The sequence below is a fragment of the Oncorhynchus keta genome, chromosome 1, assembly GCF_023373465.1.
Source record: "Oncorhynchus keta strain PuntledgeMale-10-30-2019 chromosome 1, Oket_V2, whole genome shotgun sequence".
Lineage (NCBI taxonomy): Eukaryota > Metazoa > Chordata > Actinopteri > Salmoniformes > Salmonidae > Oncorhynchus > Oncorhynchus keta.
The window spans coordinates 52,917,181-52,933,463 of NC_068421.1; the positions used below are offsets into that span (position 1 = coordinate 52,917,181).

At 42.6% G+C, this 16,283-nt stretch overlaps 2 protein-coding genes across 4 annotated transcripts in view; both read left to right on the forward strand.

The window, feature by feature from the left end:
• Positions 1-5,827, forward strand: part of frem1b (Fras1 related extracellular matrix 1b) — a 52,530-nt gene extending 46,703 nt beyond the window's left edge. Inside the window, exons 35-37 of the mRNA XM_052527427.1 lie at positions 4,571-4,689; positions 4,861-4,946; positions 5,043-5,827. Coding sequence (XP_052383387.1) covers positions 4,571-4,689; positions 4,861-4,946; positions 5,043-5,260 — 423 coding nt within the window. The 3' untranslated portion in view covers positions 5,261-5,827. The remainder of the gene's footprint in view (positions 1-4,570; positions 4,690-4,860; positions 4,947-5,042) is intronic.
• A 168-nt stretch (positions 5,828-5,995) lies between these two features.
• The window catches only part of LOC118387560 (ATP synthase mitochondrial F1 complex assembly factor 1), a 20,359-nt gene continuing 10,071 nt past the window's right edge, over positions 5,996-16,283 (forward strand). The window contains exons 1-7 of one of the 3 annotated variants that reach the window (XM_035776049.2): positions 5,996-6,238; positions 11,840-11,948; positions 12,196-12,249; positions 12,461-12,523; positions 12,646-12,696; positions 12,816-12,863; positions 13,240-13,335. In XM_035776049.2, the coding sequence (XP_035631942.1) occupies positions 6,018-6,238; positions 11,840-11,948; positions 12,196-12,249; positions 12,461-12,523; positions 12,646-12,696; positions 12,816-12,863; positions 13,240-13,335 (642 nt within the window). In that variant the 5' untranslated portion in view covers positions 5,996-6,017. Of the gene's footprint in view, positions 6,239-10,768; positions 10,792-11,475; positions 11,739-11,839; positions 11,949-12,195; positions 12,250-12,460; positions 12,524-12,645; positions 12,697-12,815; positions 12,864-13,239; positions 13,336-16,283 lie in introns of those variants that run through there. The other 2 variants (XM_035776064.1, XM_035776055.2) reach the window with 2 other exon arrangements.

Consider the following 16,283-nt stretch of genomic DNA (forward strand, 5'->3'; position numbering starts at 1 on the left):
GCACATGCACGCGCACACACACGCACGCACGCACGCACGCACGCACGCACGCACACACACGCACACAGAAATCAGAACCTGGACAGCCACATAATATTTAGCTTACGTTGATTGGACTAAATCGTTTTTGGTATCTTTTAATTTGTCACTGTGTTGGACTAAGCTGAGGTGATTTGATCATGTTGAAATGGCGCTGGAATAGTGGAGGCCGCTCTTGTTTTCTTTGCGACTTGCGGTTACCCTCTGTGGTTTTAAATCAATAGTTGTTTAGGGGTCCGAAAATGTGGGAAACATTAACTTGCTTGACCACGCTGTAGGTCATGTAACTGTCTGTTACTGTACATGCAATATGCTTTGTGGACTTCACTGGACAGAGGTTGCTATCCGGGTTTTGTGACAAAACAAAGGTGTGGTTTAATGTATTCTGCCACTGTGTCTTGTTATTGTCTCGGCCTTTAGGCTTATACATCACGGTCGCAAAGCATATGAATTAACCGGTTTTTAGAGCAAACAACGCAATTATCACAACACAGGTTGTAATATGGCTTTTATTTGGCGGGGTGGATGGCTTGGCTTCCCCAGTAATTTTACCCACGCACCGCTACTGATAGATGGATAGACGGCGCCGGAGGAGATGGCTGACGTTTTACGGGCTCCTAACCTATTGTGTGTGTTTTTCCACGTCATTTGGAACTTATTTTGTACATAATGTTTCTGCCACCGTCTCTTATGACTGAAAATAGCTTCTGGATATCAGGATAGCGATTACTCACATCGTACTGGACGGAGATTCTTTTTTCTTTAACAAGTCGGAAGCTAAAAATTTACTTCAGACACCCGACAAGACCCAAATCCCGTCATTCGCATGAAGAAGAGATGGAGATATCGGGGACGTAGGTCGGGGTGCCTTGTAAGGATCCGACTGCGAGTGAGTAATCCCCCTCTACCATCAGTCCTATTAGCCAACGTGCAATCATTGGATAATAAAATGAATGAGTTCCGATCAAGCCTATCGTACCAACCGGACATTAAGAACTGTAATGTCTTATGTTTCACATAGTCGTGGCTGAACGATGACATGTATAGCATACAGCTGGCTGGGTTTTCAGTGAATCAGCAAGATAGAATAGCTGACTCCGGTGAGACATGGGGTGGCGGTCTGTGTCTATTTGTAAATAACAGCTGGTGCATGAAATCGAATATTAAGGAAGTCTCGAGGTAAGCTGTATCTCATGATAAGCTGTAGACCACACTATTTACTAAGAGAGTTTTCATCTATACTTTTCGTAGCTATATATTTACCACCACAAACCGATGCTGGCACTAAAGCAGCACTCAACGAGCTGTATAAGGCCATACGCAAACAAGAAAATGATCATACAGAGGCGGCGCTCCTGGTGGCCGGGGACTTTAATGCAGGAAAACTTAAATCCATTTTACCTCATTTCTACCAGCATGTTAAATGTGCAACCAGAGGGGGAAAAAACTCTAGACCACCTTTACTCCACACTCAGAGATGCGTACAAAGCTCTCCCTCATCCTCCATTTGGCAAATCTGACCATAACTCTATCCTCCTGATTCCTACTTACAAGCAAAAACTAAAGCAGGAAGTACCATTGACTCACTCAATAAGGAAGTGGTCTGATGATGCAGGTGCTAAGCCACAGGACTGTTTTGCTAGCACAGATTGGAATATGTTCTGGGATTCTTCCGATGGCATTGAGGAGTACACTACATCAGTCACTGACTTCATCAATAAGTGCATCAATGACGTCGTCCCCACAGTGACCGTACGTACGTACATACCCCAACCAGAAGCCATGGATTACAGGCAACATCCGCACTGAGCTAAAGGGTAGAGCTTCTGATTTCAAGGAACGAGACTCTAACCCGGACGCTTATAAGAAATCCCCTATGCCCTCCGACGAACCATCAAACAGGCAAAGTGTCAATACAGGACTAAGATTGAATCGTACTACACCAGTTCCAACGCTCGTCGGAGGGAAGCACAGCCGCGAGCTGCCCAGTGACACGAGCCTACCAGACAAGCTAAACTACTTCTATGCTTGCTTCGAGGCAAATAACAGTGAAGCATGCATGAGGTCATCAGCTGTTCCAGACGACTGTGTGATCACACTCTCCGTAGCCAATGTGAGTAAGACCTTTAAACAGGTCAACATTCACAAGAGCCAGATGGATTACCAGGACGTGTACTCTGAGCATGCACTTACCAACTGGCAAGTGTCTTCACTGATATTTTCAACCTCGCACGGCCAGGCAACTCCAACACCATCGTTAAGTTTGCCGATGACACAACAGTGGTAGGTCTGATCACCGACAACAATGAGACTGTGTGGTGCAAGGACAACAACCTCTCCCTCAACGCGATCAAGACAAAGAAGAGGATTGTGGACTACAGGAAAAGGAGGACAGAGCACGCCCCCATTCTCATCGATGGGCTGTAGTGGAGCAGGTTGAGAGCTTCAAGTTCCTTGGCGTCCACATCACCAACAAACTAACATGGTCCAAGCACACCAAGACAGTTGTGAAGAGGGCATGACAAAACCTATTCCCCCTCAGGAGACTGAAAAGATTTGGCATGGGTCCTCAGATCCTCAAAGGGTTGTACAGCTGCACCATCGAGAGCATCCTGACAGGTTGCATCACTGCCTGGTATGGCAACTGCTCGGCCTCTGACCGCAAGACACTGCAGAGGGTAATGCGTACGGCCCAGTACATCACCGGGGCCAAGCTTCCTGCCATCCAGGACCTCTATACCAGGCCGTGTCAGAGCAAGGCCCTAAAAATTGTCAAAGACTCCAGCCACCCTAGTCATAGACTGTTTTCACTGCAAGCGGTACCGGAGCGCCAAGTCTAAGTCCAAGAGGTTCCTAAATTGACTCTGTACCGGTACCCCCTGTATTTGTTATTTACTGTTGCTCTTTAATTATCTGTTATTTGTATCTCTTTCTTTTTTTGTTGTATTTTCTTAAAACTCAATTGTTGTTTAAGGGCTTGTAAGTAAGCATTTCACTGTAAGGTAACCGAAAGGTAACCGAAAGGTTGCGAGTTCAAACCCCTGAGCTGACAAATCTGTCGTTCTGCCCCTGAACAGGCAGTTAACTCACTGTTCCTAGGCCGTCATTGAAAATAAGAATTTGTTCTTAACTGACTTGCCTAGTAAAATAAAAATAAATAAATAAGGTCTACAACACCTGTTGTATTTGGCGCATGTGACAAATAAAATTAGATTTGTTTTGAGGGATGCATTTTCCCCATTGTTTTTGATGGTAGGATACTGGTTGACCTACATTATGATCAAATAGCCACAGTAGCCTACTTGACCACTGTCTGAAGCTGTAACTTAAAGCAGGTACAGACTCAGTGTTCACAGTAAATGTGCGCTGGAACTTGCACAGAATTTTCACAATTGTCAAGTTTGCACTCAGTAAACCTGAAATTTGCTCAGTGGCAAAAAAAATTGAGGGAACATTGGTTGGATGTTTTGGATGGACACACACGAACTGACTGGCAATCTCAAAGCCCAGAAGAGTCTTAGTGTAGTTATAATCAAATAAACTATTCCTATGTAGGTCAGTCTTGAGACCACATATTGAGTGTCTCGGTCTTGTCTCGGTGTCTGATACATTTGTACTTGGTCTCAGACAGTGAGGATTCAGAATTTCTTGCCGAGACCAGCAGAGTAAAAAAATGTATAATTATCAGCTTCCATTCAGTCAGCGCATAAAACCGCTTTGCCAGGCCAAATATGTACACTTCTTTCTTGAAACATTAATATTTTAACAGCCTTGATATCTATTATAGACATGTTTGCACAGTGGTGAACCTATAGGCCTTCAGTGTGTGACAGGTTTGTGTTTCTGGAAGGACAGCAACCGTAATACCAGCGCACTCATGTAGTGGTGAACTTTTTCTGAAACACAAATGGCAATTGTGTAGGCTACTTTGTACTTTTTTTTTCAGTGGGCACTGCATATACTGATGCGTATCAAAGTAGTGTAGTGGATGTATTACAATCTATCAATTATGTAGTACAATAGAGAATGTTAACCCTAAACCAACAAAAACCGAAGAGATGAAATCAGAACATCATTGAAAATAACAATATAGTTATCATAATTTGTATATTATTATAAGAATTATTGTATAAATCCTTAGCCCTTCTCTGAAGGTGTAGAAAGCACCTTGTTCACCTCTGTGTTTGGGTTAGTAAAAATTTGTAGAGTGGCTCTATTTACCCTCCATATGCATTTTTAACTATTCTGAATGTCTAGAGAATCCATATGTTGTTCTGAAATATGAACACAGAAATACTGGACATTTTTAACTCTAATTACGGTGGTGATTTGGCAAAATTGCAATCATGGTCTTGAATTGGTCTCGGACACCTTGTCACCCTCCCGGTCTCTGTCTTGACTCGGTCTCTCCCCCGCCTCCGATCTTGACGCAGACTTGATTTGCTCTGGTCTTGAATCGGTCTCGAACACAACACTGTTTAGAACATCCATCCATTCATTCATTCTTTCTTTCCTTCCCTGTATGGCCCAGGCTGGGAGGTCAGTGAGCACTTCCTGCCCCACAGGTTGGAGCCACTACAGGAGGCACTGCTACATCCTGAGCCCTGGCGTGGCCAGCTGGAGCAGTGCTCAACGGGCCTGCACCTTACTGTAAGGGGAGCTACATTACATCTACTACTTATAGGCCTAGGTTAAAAGTAGTAAGCTTCTGCTATATAAGGAATATCTTTAGTAGACTCTAGCCATTCTGTTGGTTCTGGAGGATAGGTGATCCGCCTATGCATTAACTACTATTGTTCTGTTTTTAATGCTCTTTCTAAGGTTTGACAGCAATCTAACAGGTGTCCAGTCGAAAAAAGACATGGCTTGGTTATGGAAATTTGCTGGGAAACAGGCCTTTTGGATCGGTAAGGGGAACATTGCTACATTCTCTGTTCGCAAATGATCTTACAGCAGAACACAGAGTTGTATTTTTCCTGAATACTTGTTTCATATGTTTACAGGCCTGTCAGGCAGCCCGGGACATTGGACCTGGACGGACGGCAGATCCTTGTCATTCTCCAGACTCAAGAGGGACCGAGCCCAAGAGCATCAGCCCGAGAGTGCTGCCTCTAGATCCACATGTGTGTTAGCCCAAAGCCAGAAAACATGGATACCCATGACCTGCACCACGGCACCAGAACGCAGATACATTTGCTCATCGCCAGCACAGAATCACTGAAAAGGAATGTGGATTACCACACTTAAAGGGCAATACCAGCACAAATATTGGTAATATTATATTTGGGGTAGTGTGCTATAGATGTTTAACTACAGTAACTAAGCACAAGCTGAATCATTGATAGCGTCAGCTGGTTTTCCAGGGTGGTTGAAGGATACATGGCAAACCTACTAGTTATTGCATGTCGACAGAGAGTTTATTCATCATCTGAGAATCAAAATATCACCTGTAAAGGACTATCCAAATAAAGTGAGACCCAAATATACTATGGAGTTATTTTGGAGGAAAATTTGGAGGAAAATGTCAATGTAACTACATTACCCTTCAGACAAAAGATAAGCCATATACTGTAAGTGGGTGCTATTCTAGGGGGTGGGGAGGTGGGGTTAGGAACTCAATTACTGCAGTACTACATTGTACTACGTTGTACTTCAGTTCAAACACCGAAAGGTTTCAGTTCTAAAAAAAAGATGGGCTCTGACATTATTTACAGTTTACCTTGAAGCTGCTCTGTAAATTTGTTCATAATAAAAACCTTGAATCTTCTAAAATGTGTTTTCACCATTGCTATTTGTGGATTGACATTTGTGGATTGAATTAAAATGCTCAAACCACTTGATTAACAAAAAAGACAAATATTTCATTTAGGCATATCCATATCGTTATATGGGCCTTTCTCATTTACTGTTTGACACACACAGAACAGGTCCTCGGAACGATTTGTAAGTTGACAGTGTTTCTTCACGGTGCTTTATTTATGTGCGACAACGACGAAGGAAATATGGCGGCGGCCATGGTGCAAATGTCTTGTTTGTACCGTGGGATGCTAGCGGTCAGGGCAACTGGAATACGACCACTCATTCCAGGTCTGGTGCCGTCGCATTTTAGAGCATTTTCTGTGAAGAAAGAGAAAGAGCCGGAACTGGAAGACAATCCATATTATAATAAATATCAGGAAAAGATAAAGAAATTACGAAAGTAAGCGCTAAGTCAAACGCTAGCAAATATTAGTTAGCACCGGGCTAATATGCTAACTAGTTTGGTGTGCAACTCCCACTGTTTGTCACTGGATAATGAACAGGGAAATGAAATACCCAGGTGTAACAACTGGTGACCGCTAAGTATTGCCTACTGGGTTAAGGAGCTATATATATATATATATATATATATATATATATGTGTGTGTGTTATGTAACGGAATGTATATACAGTTGAAGTTTACATACACTTTAGCCAAATACATTTAAACTCAGTTTTTCCACAATTCCTGACATTTAATCCTAGTAAGAATTCCCTGTCTTAGGTCAGTTAGGATCACCACTTTATTTTAAGAATGTGAAATGTCAGAATAATAGTAGAGTGATTTATTTCAGATTTTATTTATTTCGTCACATTCCCAGTGGGTTAGCAGTTTACATACACTCAATTAGTATTTGGTACCATTGCCTTTAAAATTGTTTAACTTAGGTCAAACGTTTCAGGTAGTCTTCCACAAGCTTCCCGCAATAAGTTGGGTGAATGTTGACCCATTCCTCCTGACAGAGCTGGTGTAACTGGGTCAGGTTTGTAGGCCTCCTTGCTCGCACACGCTTTTTCAGTTCTGCCCACAAATGTTCTATGGGATTGAGGTCAGAGCTTTGTGATGGCCACTCCAATACCTGGACTTTGTTGTCCTTGAGCCATAACTTTGGAAGTATGCTTGGGGTCCTTGTCTATTTGGAAGACCCATTTGCGACCAAGCTTTAGCTTCCTGACTGATGTCTTGAGATGTTGCTTCAATATCTCCACATAATTTTCCTACCTCATGATGCCATCTATTTTGTGAAATGCACCTGCATTAAAGCTCCCCCACAACATGATGCTGCCACCCCCGTGCTTCACGGTTGGGATGATGTTCTTCGGCTTGCAAGCCTCCCCCTTTTTCCTACAAACATAACAATGGTCATTATGGCCAAGCAGTTCTGTTTTTGTTTCATCAGACCAGAAGACATTTCTCCAAAAAGTACCATCTTTGTCCCCATGTGTAGTTGCAAACCGTAGTCTGGCTTTTTTTATGATGGTTTTGGAGAAGTGGCTTCTTCCTTGCTCAGTGGGCTTTCAGGTTATGTCAATATAGGTCTAATTTTTACTGTGGATATAGATGCATTTGTACCTGTTCCCTCCAGCATCTTCACATGGTCTTTTGCTGTTGTTCTGGGATTGATTTGCACTTTTCGCACCAAAGTACGTTCATCTCTAGGAGACAGAACACGTCTCCTTCCTAAGCGGTATGACGGCTGCGTGGTCTCATGGTGTTTATACTTGCATACTATTGTTTGTACAGAGGAATGTGGTACCTTCGGCGTTTGGAAGTTGCTCCCAAGGATGAAGCAGACTTGTGGAGGTCTACAATCTTTTTTCTGAGGTCTTGGCTGATTTCTTTTGATTTTCCCAACGATGTCAAGCAAAGAGGCACTGAGTTTGAATGTAGGCCTTGAAATACATCCACAGGTACACCCCCTAATTTACTCAAATGATGTCAATTAGCCTATCAGAAGCTTCTAAAGCCATGACATAATTTTCTTGAATTTTCCAAGCTGTTTAAAGGCACAGCCAACTTAATGTCTGTAAACTTCTGACCCACTGGAATTGTGATACAGTGAATTATAAGTGAAATAATTGCTGGCCAGTCAGATTGCTCAGATGACAGAGTCTGCAGTAAAGTAGCAGGCATAAAAGAAAGCTACGGCAAAATGTATACTGTGAGATTTTAAATCAATGACAAGAGAGACTGTCAAAGAATACTGCAAAGAGCTGCTGTTTTTATGAGTGAGTTCATGTTTAAGTTCTTACTCAGCACTGTCAACACTTTGTATGAAATGTGCTTTCTTCCTATTTCCACTCAGTGCTACAACAAGCTGTGCAGCAGTAGTGAATGAGTAGGAAAGTGTATCTATAGGCTTGTGTTGCTGTTATTATTAGTTTCTTGGGTCTTTTTTAATATCGAGGAATATTTCACTTTCTCTGTTCATGTGAGTAACGACATGAATTTGTGCATGAGGCAAAAATAATGCGGTGTGACTCGAGTTTTGCCATCAGCTGGAAGACTGTGCCCCTTTTTGGTCAGTGTCAGTGGAGGAAAGGGAGAGCGGAGGGACGTTGAGAGACGGACCCTCAGTCTGCTGCTCTGAGACTGACCATCTGATGCAGGCACCAAATGATTTAAATGTATGCTCACTCAGCTGTGTCTCACAAGTAATACAACAATGGATCTATTCCAAATCAAATCAAATTTTATTTGTCACATACACATGGTTAGCAGATGTTAATGTGAGTGTAGTGAAATGCTTGTGCTTCTAGTTCCGACAATGCAGTAATAACCAACAAGTAATCTAACTAACAATTCCAAAACTACTGTCTTACACTGTGTATAAGGGGATAAAGAATATGTACATAAGGATATATGAATGAGTGATGGTACAGAGCAGCATAGGCAAGATACAGTAGATGGTCCTTCTGTGGCTCAGTTGGTAGAGCATGGCGCTTGTAACGCCAGGGAAGTGGGTTCGATTCCCGGGACCACCCATACGTAGAATGTATGCACACATGACTGTAAGTCGCTTTGGATAAAAGCGTCAGCTAAATGGCATATATATATGGTATCGAGTACAGTATATACATATGAGTATGTAAACAAAGTGGCATAGTTAAAGTGGCTAGTGATACATGTATTACATAAGGATGCAGTCGATGATATAGAGTACAGTATATACGTATGCATATGAGATGAATAATGTAGGGTAAGTAACATTATATAAGGTAGCATTGTTTAAAGTGGCTAGTGATATATTTACATCATTTCCCATCAATTCCCATTATTAAAGTGGCTGGAGTTGAGTCAGTGTCAGTGTGTTGGCAGCAGCCACTCAATGTTAGTGGTGGCTGTTTAACAGTCGGATGGCCTTGAGATAGAAGCTGTTTTTCAGTCTCTCGGTCCCAGCTTTGATGCACCTGTACTGACCTCGCCTTCTGGATGATAGCGGGGTGAACAGGCAGTAGCTCGGGTGGTTGATGTCCTTGATGATCTTTATGGCCTTCCTGTAACATCGGGTGGTGTAGGTGTCCTGGAGGGCAGGTAGTTTGCCCCCAGTGATGCGTTGTGCAGACCTCACTACCCTCTGGAGAGCCTTACGGTTGAGGGCGGAACAGTTGCCGTACCAGGCGGTGATACAGCCCGCCAGGATGCTCCCAATTGTGCATCTGTAGAAGTTTGTGAGTGCTTTTGGTGACACGCCAAATTTCTTCAGCCTCCTGAGGTTGAAGAGGCGCTGCTGCGCCTTCTTCACGATGCTGTCTGTGTGAGTGGACCAATTCAGATTGTCTGTGATGTGTATGCCGAGGAACTTAAAACTTGCTACCCTCTCCACTACTGTTCCATCGATGTGGATAGGGGGGTGTTCCCTCTGCTGTTTCCTGAAGTCCACAATCATCTCCTTAGTTTTGTTGACGTTGAGTGTGAGGTTATTTTCCTGACACCACACTCCGAGGGCCCTCACCTCCTCCCTGTAGGCCGTCTCGTCGTTGTTGGTAATCAAGCCTACCACTGTTGTGTCGTCCGCAAACTTGATGATTGAGTTGGAGGCGTGCGTGGCCACGCAGTCGTGGGTGAACAGGGAGTACAGGAGAGGGCTCAGAACGCACCCTTGTGGGGCCCCAGTGTCAGCGGGGAGGAGATGTTGTTGCCTATCCTCACCACCTGGGGTCGGCCCGTCAGGAAGTCCAGTACCCAGTTGCACAGGGCGGGGTCGAGACCCAGGGTCTCGAACTTGATGACGAGCTTGGAGGGTACTATGGTGTTAAATGCCGAGCTGTAGTCGATGAACAGCATTCTCACATAGGTATTCCTCTTGTCCAGATGGGTTAGGGCAGTGTGCAGTGTGGTTGAGATTGCATCGTCTGTGGACCTATTTGGGCGGTAAGCAAATTGGAGTGGGTCTAGGGTGTCAGGTAGTGTGGAGGTGATATGGTCCTTGACTAGTCTCTCAAAGCACTTCATGATGACGGAAGTGAGTGCTACGGGGCGGTAGTCGTTTAGCTCAGTTACCTTAGCTTTCTTGGGAACAGGAACAATGGTGGCCCTCTTGAGCATGTGGGAACAGCAGACTGGTATAGGGTTTGATTGAATATGTCCGTAAACACACCGGCCAGCTGGTCTGCGCATGCTCTGAGGGCGCGGCTGGGGAAGCAGTCTGGACCTGCAGCCTTGCGAGGGTTAACACGTTTAAATGTCTTACTCACCTTGGCTGCAGTGAAGGAGAGACCGCATGTTTTCGTTGCAGGCCGTGTCAGTGGCACTGTATTGTCCTCAAATACAGTGCCACTGACACGGCCTGCAACGAAAACATGCGGTCTCTCCTTCACTGCAGCCGAGGTGAGTAAGACATTTAAACTGGGGGCGGCCCGTCAGGAATTCCTATTATCAGTGTGATCATGGAGCCTGCCTCGTATTTTGAAATATATATTTTTTAAATGTCCCGAACAACAATGCATTGGTAGGTAAATTCAAGTAAAGCCAGTATGCGGTGATAATGTGTTGGGTCTACAGGTTACTGCACAAACCTCATTGCTACAGTGCTGTTTTTAATTGGTTATTGTTGCATAGGCTTACATTTTTTAAGTCACGTTAATAAAAAAATCACAGCGGTAGATCTCAGCATGCATTTTGACACCGAAAGTGATCTTGACTCAGAAAAGGTTGGTGACCACTGCTCAAGGCTGGCCTTTATTCCTCAAACTCTCGGTGGCATTTTGCCGCCCTACAGTTTTCAACCATTATCTTCACCCATGACTACCTCGTGAACTATAATCCCGACGCTGTATTTTTAAATAATCATAGCTCGCAAACATGTGGCCCTTATCTTTGGTTAGCAAGAAATAATCCTTCAAAGAAAGAAATATGCACATGATGTAGCAGTTTTCCACAGATCCACCCAGCTACGGCTTTCACCGTCTAAACCCGGACTACACTGGGCCAATTGTGCGCCGCCCTATGGGACTCCCAATCACGGGCGGTTGTGATACAGCCTGGAATCGAACCAATGTGTCTGTAGTAACGCCTAAAGCACCGAGATGCAGTTCCTTAGACAGCTGCACCACTCGGGAGCCCTTGCCTTCAAACTACACTTCAGCTACACTTTCTAAGTTACACTTTCTGATAGTGACTGAGCACAGGTGGTCGCATCTTGTCTTATGTAACCAAGCTCTGTTACATGAAGATAGATATACGCGTGTGGGAACTCTAACCCTTACCCTATCAACGCGTGTATCAATTTAACCTTTTTGTTTTTTGAAAATGTATTTCCAACTGACATGAAAGATGAGGTCCTTTTGTTTCCAAAACCGTACCGCAACCAATGCGTGTCAATGTTCATATTAAGCGTCTGGGCTCTGAACAAAACACCACCGTACAGAAGACCCCTTCGTCCAATGACTCTTATGTGTAATGGATCTGCGTCATGATCACGGGCTAGGCTGACCTGTACCTTAGTTTTGAATTTGCACATTCCCTAACCAGAAGTTCTTTCATTTTTCTTTTTTTAGTGCCAACCCTCAGGAGTTCAATGCTCGGCTCGAGAAGCGAATTGAAGTCAAGAGGGAGCCTCTTGGACACTCTAAACAAGCAGAATTTGTCAAAGTCATGGAGCAGGAGGTAAGTTAATGCATAACATATTTTGTTGGGTGTAATCATAATGCTTAAACATGGTCTGTTAGGCTACCCACCGTTGCTTGGGGTGCGTGCATCCTCTCCCCTGTTGTGGATGTCTTTACGCTGAAAGACTGCGAGCCCATAGATGTAGCTTTGACAGTCTTCGTGCCAATATGCTCTACACCAATGTAGGGAAACACTGTTTAATTGTCTCCAATTTGATATGCATCAAATCTTACCTTACTTGCAGTTGGAGAAGCGTGACAAGCAGGCTGATGGTTCAGGCAGATTCACTAAAGACAAGGTGACAATGAACAAATGCTGTCCTCGATAGCATTGTAAATAGCTGAAGAGAATGTGGAACGGCATTGATTGATACTATTGACATTATTGGATTGCATTTGTATACAGCTTTTCACAAGGTTTAAGAGCCCATTACTTGTTACCCCTGTATGAGGGTGACTCACCCCGTACACCTGGGTGATCCCATTAATGTGTGTTTTGTTTTTGCACAGACCCTAGGATCTATCCTGAACTTGGACTTGATCCAGGATAATTCAGGAGAAGAAATTGCAGAGGTATGGGTATTTACATATTTAGAAATGAAATGTCATATCTAGGTAAAGAACCATGGTATGTTTCATGTTCTCATAAGAGGAATGAAACATATATGTTTGTAACTTTCATTCTCTGTGTTCAGCTGTGGAGGCAGTATTATGCCACAAAAGACACCATCAGTGCTGTCATACCAGTAAGTTTGCGATTTTGTCAGAAAACACTTTTGCCAGTGATTTGACTTGCTTTTGCTTAACTATTTATTGACCGTAACAAATGTTTTCTTGTAATTGCATAATTATTCCTCCATTTTAGGCTCACACTTTTGAAGTAATTTTCAACCGAGCTAAGTCGAACCCCGCGGTAAGAATCTCAATGCTCATTGTCTATTGGGACTGTGCTGTAATATGTCCATATATTTGATGATAATAAAGTGTGTTTGCAATGACATTGCATACAAATTGGCAAACAAATGATTTGCCAATTTGTCTGGCATAATGACTAAAGTCAGAGCAGACGTGATTGTAACATGCCACCACTTGGTGGCAGTATTGCTCCAATAAAGAATGAATTTTATTATTTTGAGATGTCAAACTCTCGAGTTCACAATCGGAACTCTTGTTGGTTGATGGTCGCAAAGCAGAATGATGGTAATTTAATGTCAGATAGTTTAGTAAAGAAACAGTTGAAAATAGACAGCGTCGATGATGATTACAATCTGTGACTCCCCTATCTCCAGTTCCTGTATGCGTTACCCCAGAAGGAGGGCTATGAGTTCTTCCTGGGCCAGTGGTCGGACCACGAGCTCCATTTCACCTCCCTCATCAATGTCCAGGTATTATTCAAATATCCGAATGGATGTTAATATTAAATTACTTTCTGAGAAATAAATGTGCATATTTTTTGTAGGGGTGAAATGTTTTGTCTAAAACGAAATAACAGTTATTTGGCTGACTTTGCTACATAGCCGACGAGGATAAACCATTACATTAATATCTTTATAAAACAGTTTTATGACCGTTTTTATGAGCGCCTCATACAAAAGACGCACTGGTATCCTACCACCGAGGTAAAGTTGGTTTTACTTACATTCAATACATTTGCCAAAAGCCATTTACAAATGTCAAATTCAATAACTAATTCGCTGTCACAGAATCATCAAACTAGATATGATTTATTCCATAAATGTCTAGCATACTTTTAGAACATTTGTTTTGAATACAAATTCCAGTTTTGATTTTATAGAAATAAATACAGTCTATAAAATGCAATTTTTTAAAGCTGTATAAATCAATAAATAATTATTAATTTTTCACAAACCTCAAACTAGGTATGATTGATTATGTAAATGTCTAGCATACTTTTACATTTGTTTTGAATACAAATTACGGTTCGGATTTTATAGAAATAAATCAAATCTATAAGATGCCTATTAAAGCAATCTAAATCAATAACTAATTCACCGTTTGTCACAGAATCATCAAACTACAGTTGAAGTCGGAAGTTTACATATACTTAGGTTGGAGTCATTAAAACTCGTTATTCAACCACACATTTCTTGTTAACAAACTATAGTTTTCGCAAGTCGGTTAGGACATCTACTTTGTGAATGACACAAGTAATTTTTCCAACAATTGTTTACAGACAGATCATTTCACTTATAATTCACTTTTATCACAATTCCAGTGGGTCAGAAGTTTTACAACCACTAAGTTGACTGTACCTTTGAACAGCTTGGAAAATTCCAGAGAATGATGTCATGGCTGTAGAAGCTTCTGATAGGCTAATTGACACAATTTGAGTCAATTGGGGGTGTATTTCAAGGCCTACCTTCAAACTCAGTGCCTCTTTGCTTGACATCATGGGAAAATCAAAAGAAATCAGCCAAGACCTCAGAAGAAAATTGTAGACCTCCACAAGTCTGGTTCATCCTTGGGAGCAATTTTGCTAACACCTGAAGGTACCACGTTCATCTTTCCAAACAATAGTACGCAAGTATAAACACCATGGGACCTCGCAGCCATCATACCGCTCAGGAAGGAGACGCGTTCTGTCTCCTAGAGATGAACGTACTTTGGTGCGAAAAGTGCAAATCAACCTTGTGAAGATACTGGAGGAAAAGGGTACAAAATTATCTATATCCACAGTAAAACAAGTCCTATATCGACATAACCTGAAAGGCCGCTCAGCAAGGAAGAAACCACTGCTCCAAAACCGCCATTAAAAAAAGCCAGACTACGGTTTGCAACTGCACATGGGGACAAAGATCTTACTTTTTGGAGAAATGTCCTCTGGTCTGATGAAACAAAGCTTGGTTGCAAATTGGTCTTCCAAATGGACAATGACCAAGCGTACTTCCAAAGTTGTGGCAAAATGGCTTAAGGACAACAAAGTCAAGGAATTGGAGGGCCATCACAAGGCCCTGACCTCAATCCCATAGAAAATGTGTTGGCAGAACTGAAAAAGCATGTGCGAGCAAGGAGGCCTGACTCAGTTACACCAGCTCTGTCAGGAGGAAAAGGCAAAAATTCACCCAACTTATCGTGGGAAGCTTGTGGAAGGCTACCCAAAACGTTTGACCCAAGTTAAACAATTTAAAGGCAATGCTACCAAATACTAATTGAGTGTATGTAAACTTCTGACCCACTAGGAATGTGATGAAAGAAATCAAATCTGAAATAAATCATTCCCTCCTATTATTCTGACAAAAAAAACAAGAAACTAGGACATTAAAACACTGGCGGAATTTTCATCCACATCAATTCCCTTAAAATATGTATTTTAAAGTATAAATACCCTTCTAAGACCACTGTCTTTCTGGACATTTTAAAAGGTTTGCAAATAGTTATTTATGCAAGGAATGTGAATAATATATAATATAATGTGTGGTAGTTGCACACCTCCCTGCTGAATTATGTAGAGCTGATTTGGGCCAGTTGATTTTTTTTTCTTCAAGATCTTTTGTGAAAAACCAAATTTTTACATAGGCTTTGTGCTAGCAGTTTAAGAGAGAAAGAGAGCAAATAGCATAGCGACAGCCTAGTTGAAGTCCTGGTTTTTAATGGTTAGTGCCAGTAGATTGCAGAGGGGTTCACATACAGTTCAGAGGCAAATCATAATGTATACATTTAGCCCAGATACAAAACCGTCCACTTCTCGTGTTATTTTTATATCCACCCTCTGGTATCTTTCAATACCCATGCTAATATACACTGCTCAAAAAAATAAAGGGAACACTTAAACAACACAATGTAATTCCAAGTCAATCACACTTCTGTGAAATCAAACTGTCCACTTAGGAAGCAACACTGCTTGACAATACATTTCACATGCTGTTGTGCAAATGGAATAGACAACAGGTGGAAATTATAGGCATTTAGCAAGACACCACTTCTCAGTTCCTATGCTTCCTGGCTGATGTTTTGGTAACTTTTGAATGCTGGCGGTGCTTTCACTCTAGTGGTAGCATGAGACGGAGTCTACAACCCACACAAGTGGCTCAGGTATTGCAGCTCATCCAGGATGGAACATCAATGCGAGATGTGGCAAGAAGGTTTGCTGTGTCTGTCAACGTAGTGTCCAGAGCATGGAGGCGCTACCAGGAGACAAGCCAGTACATCAGGAGACGTGGAGGAGGCCGTAGGAGGGCAACAACCCAGCAGCAGGACCGCTATCTCTGGCTTTGTGCAAGGAGGAGCACTACCAGAGCCCTGCAAAATGACCTCCAGCAGGCCACAAATGTGCATGTGTCTGCTCAAACGGTCAGAAACAGACTCCATGAGG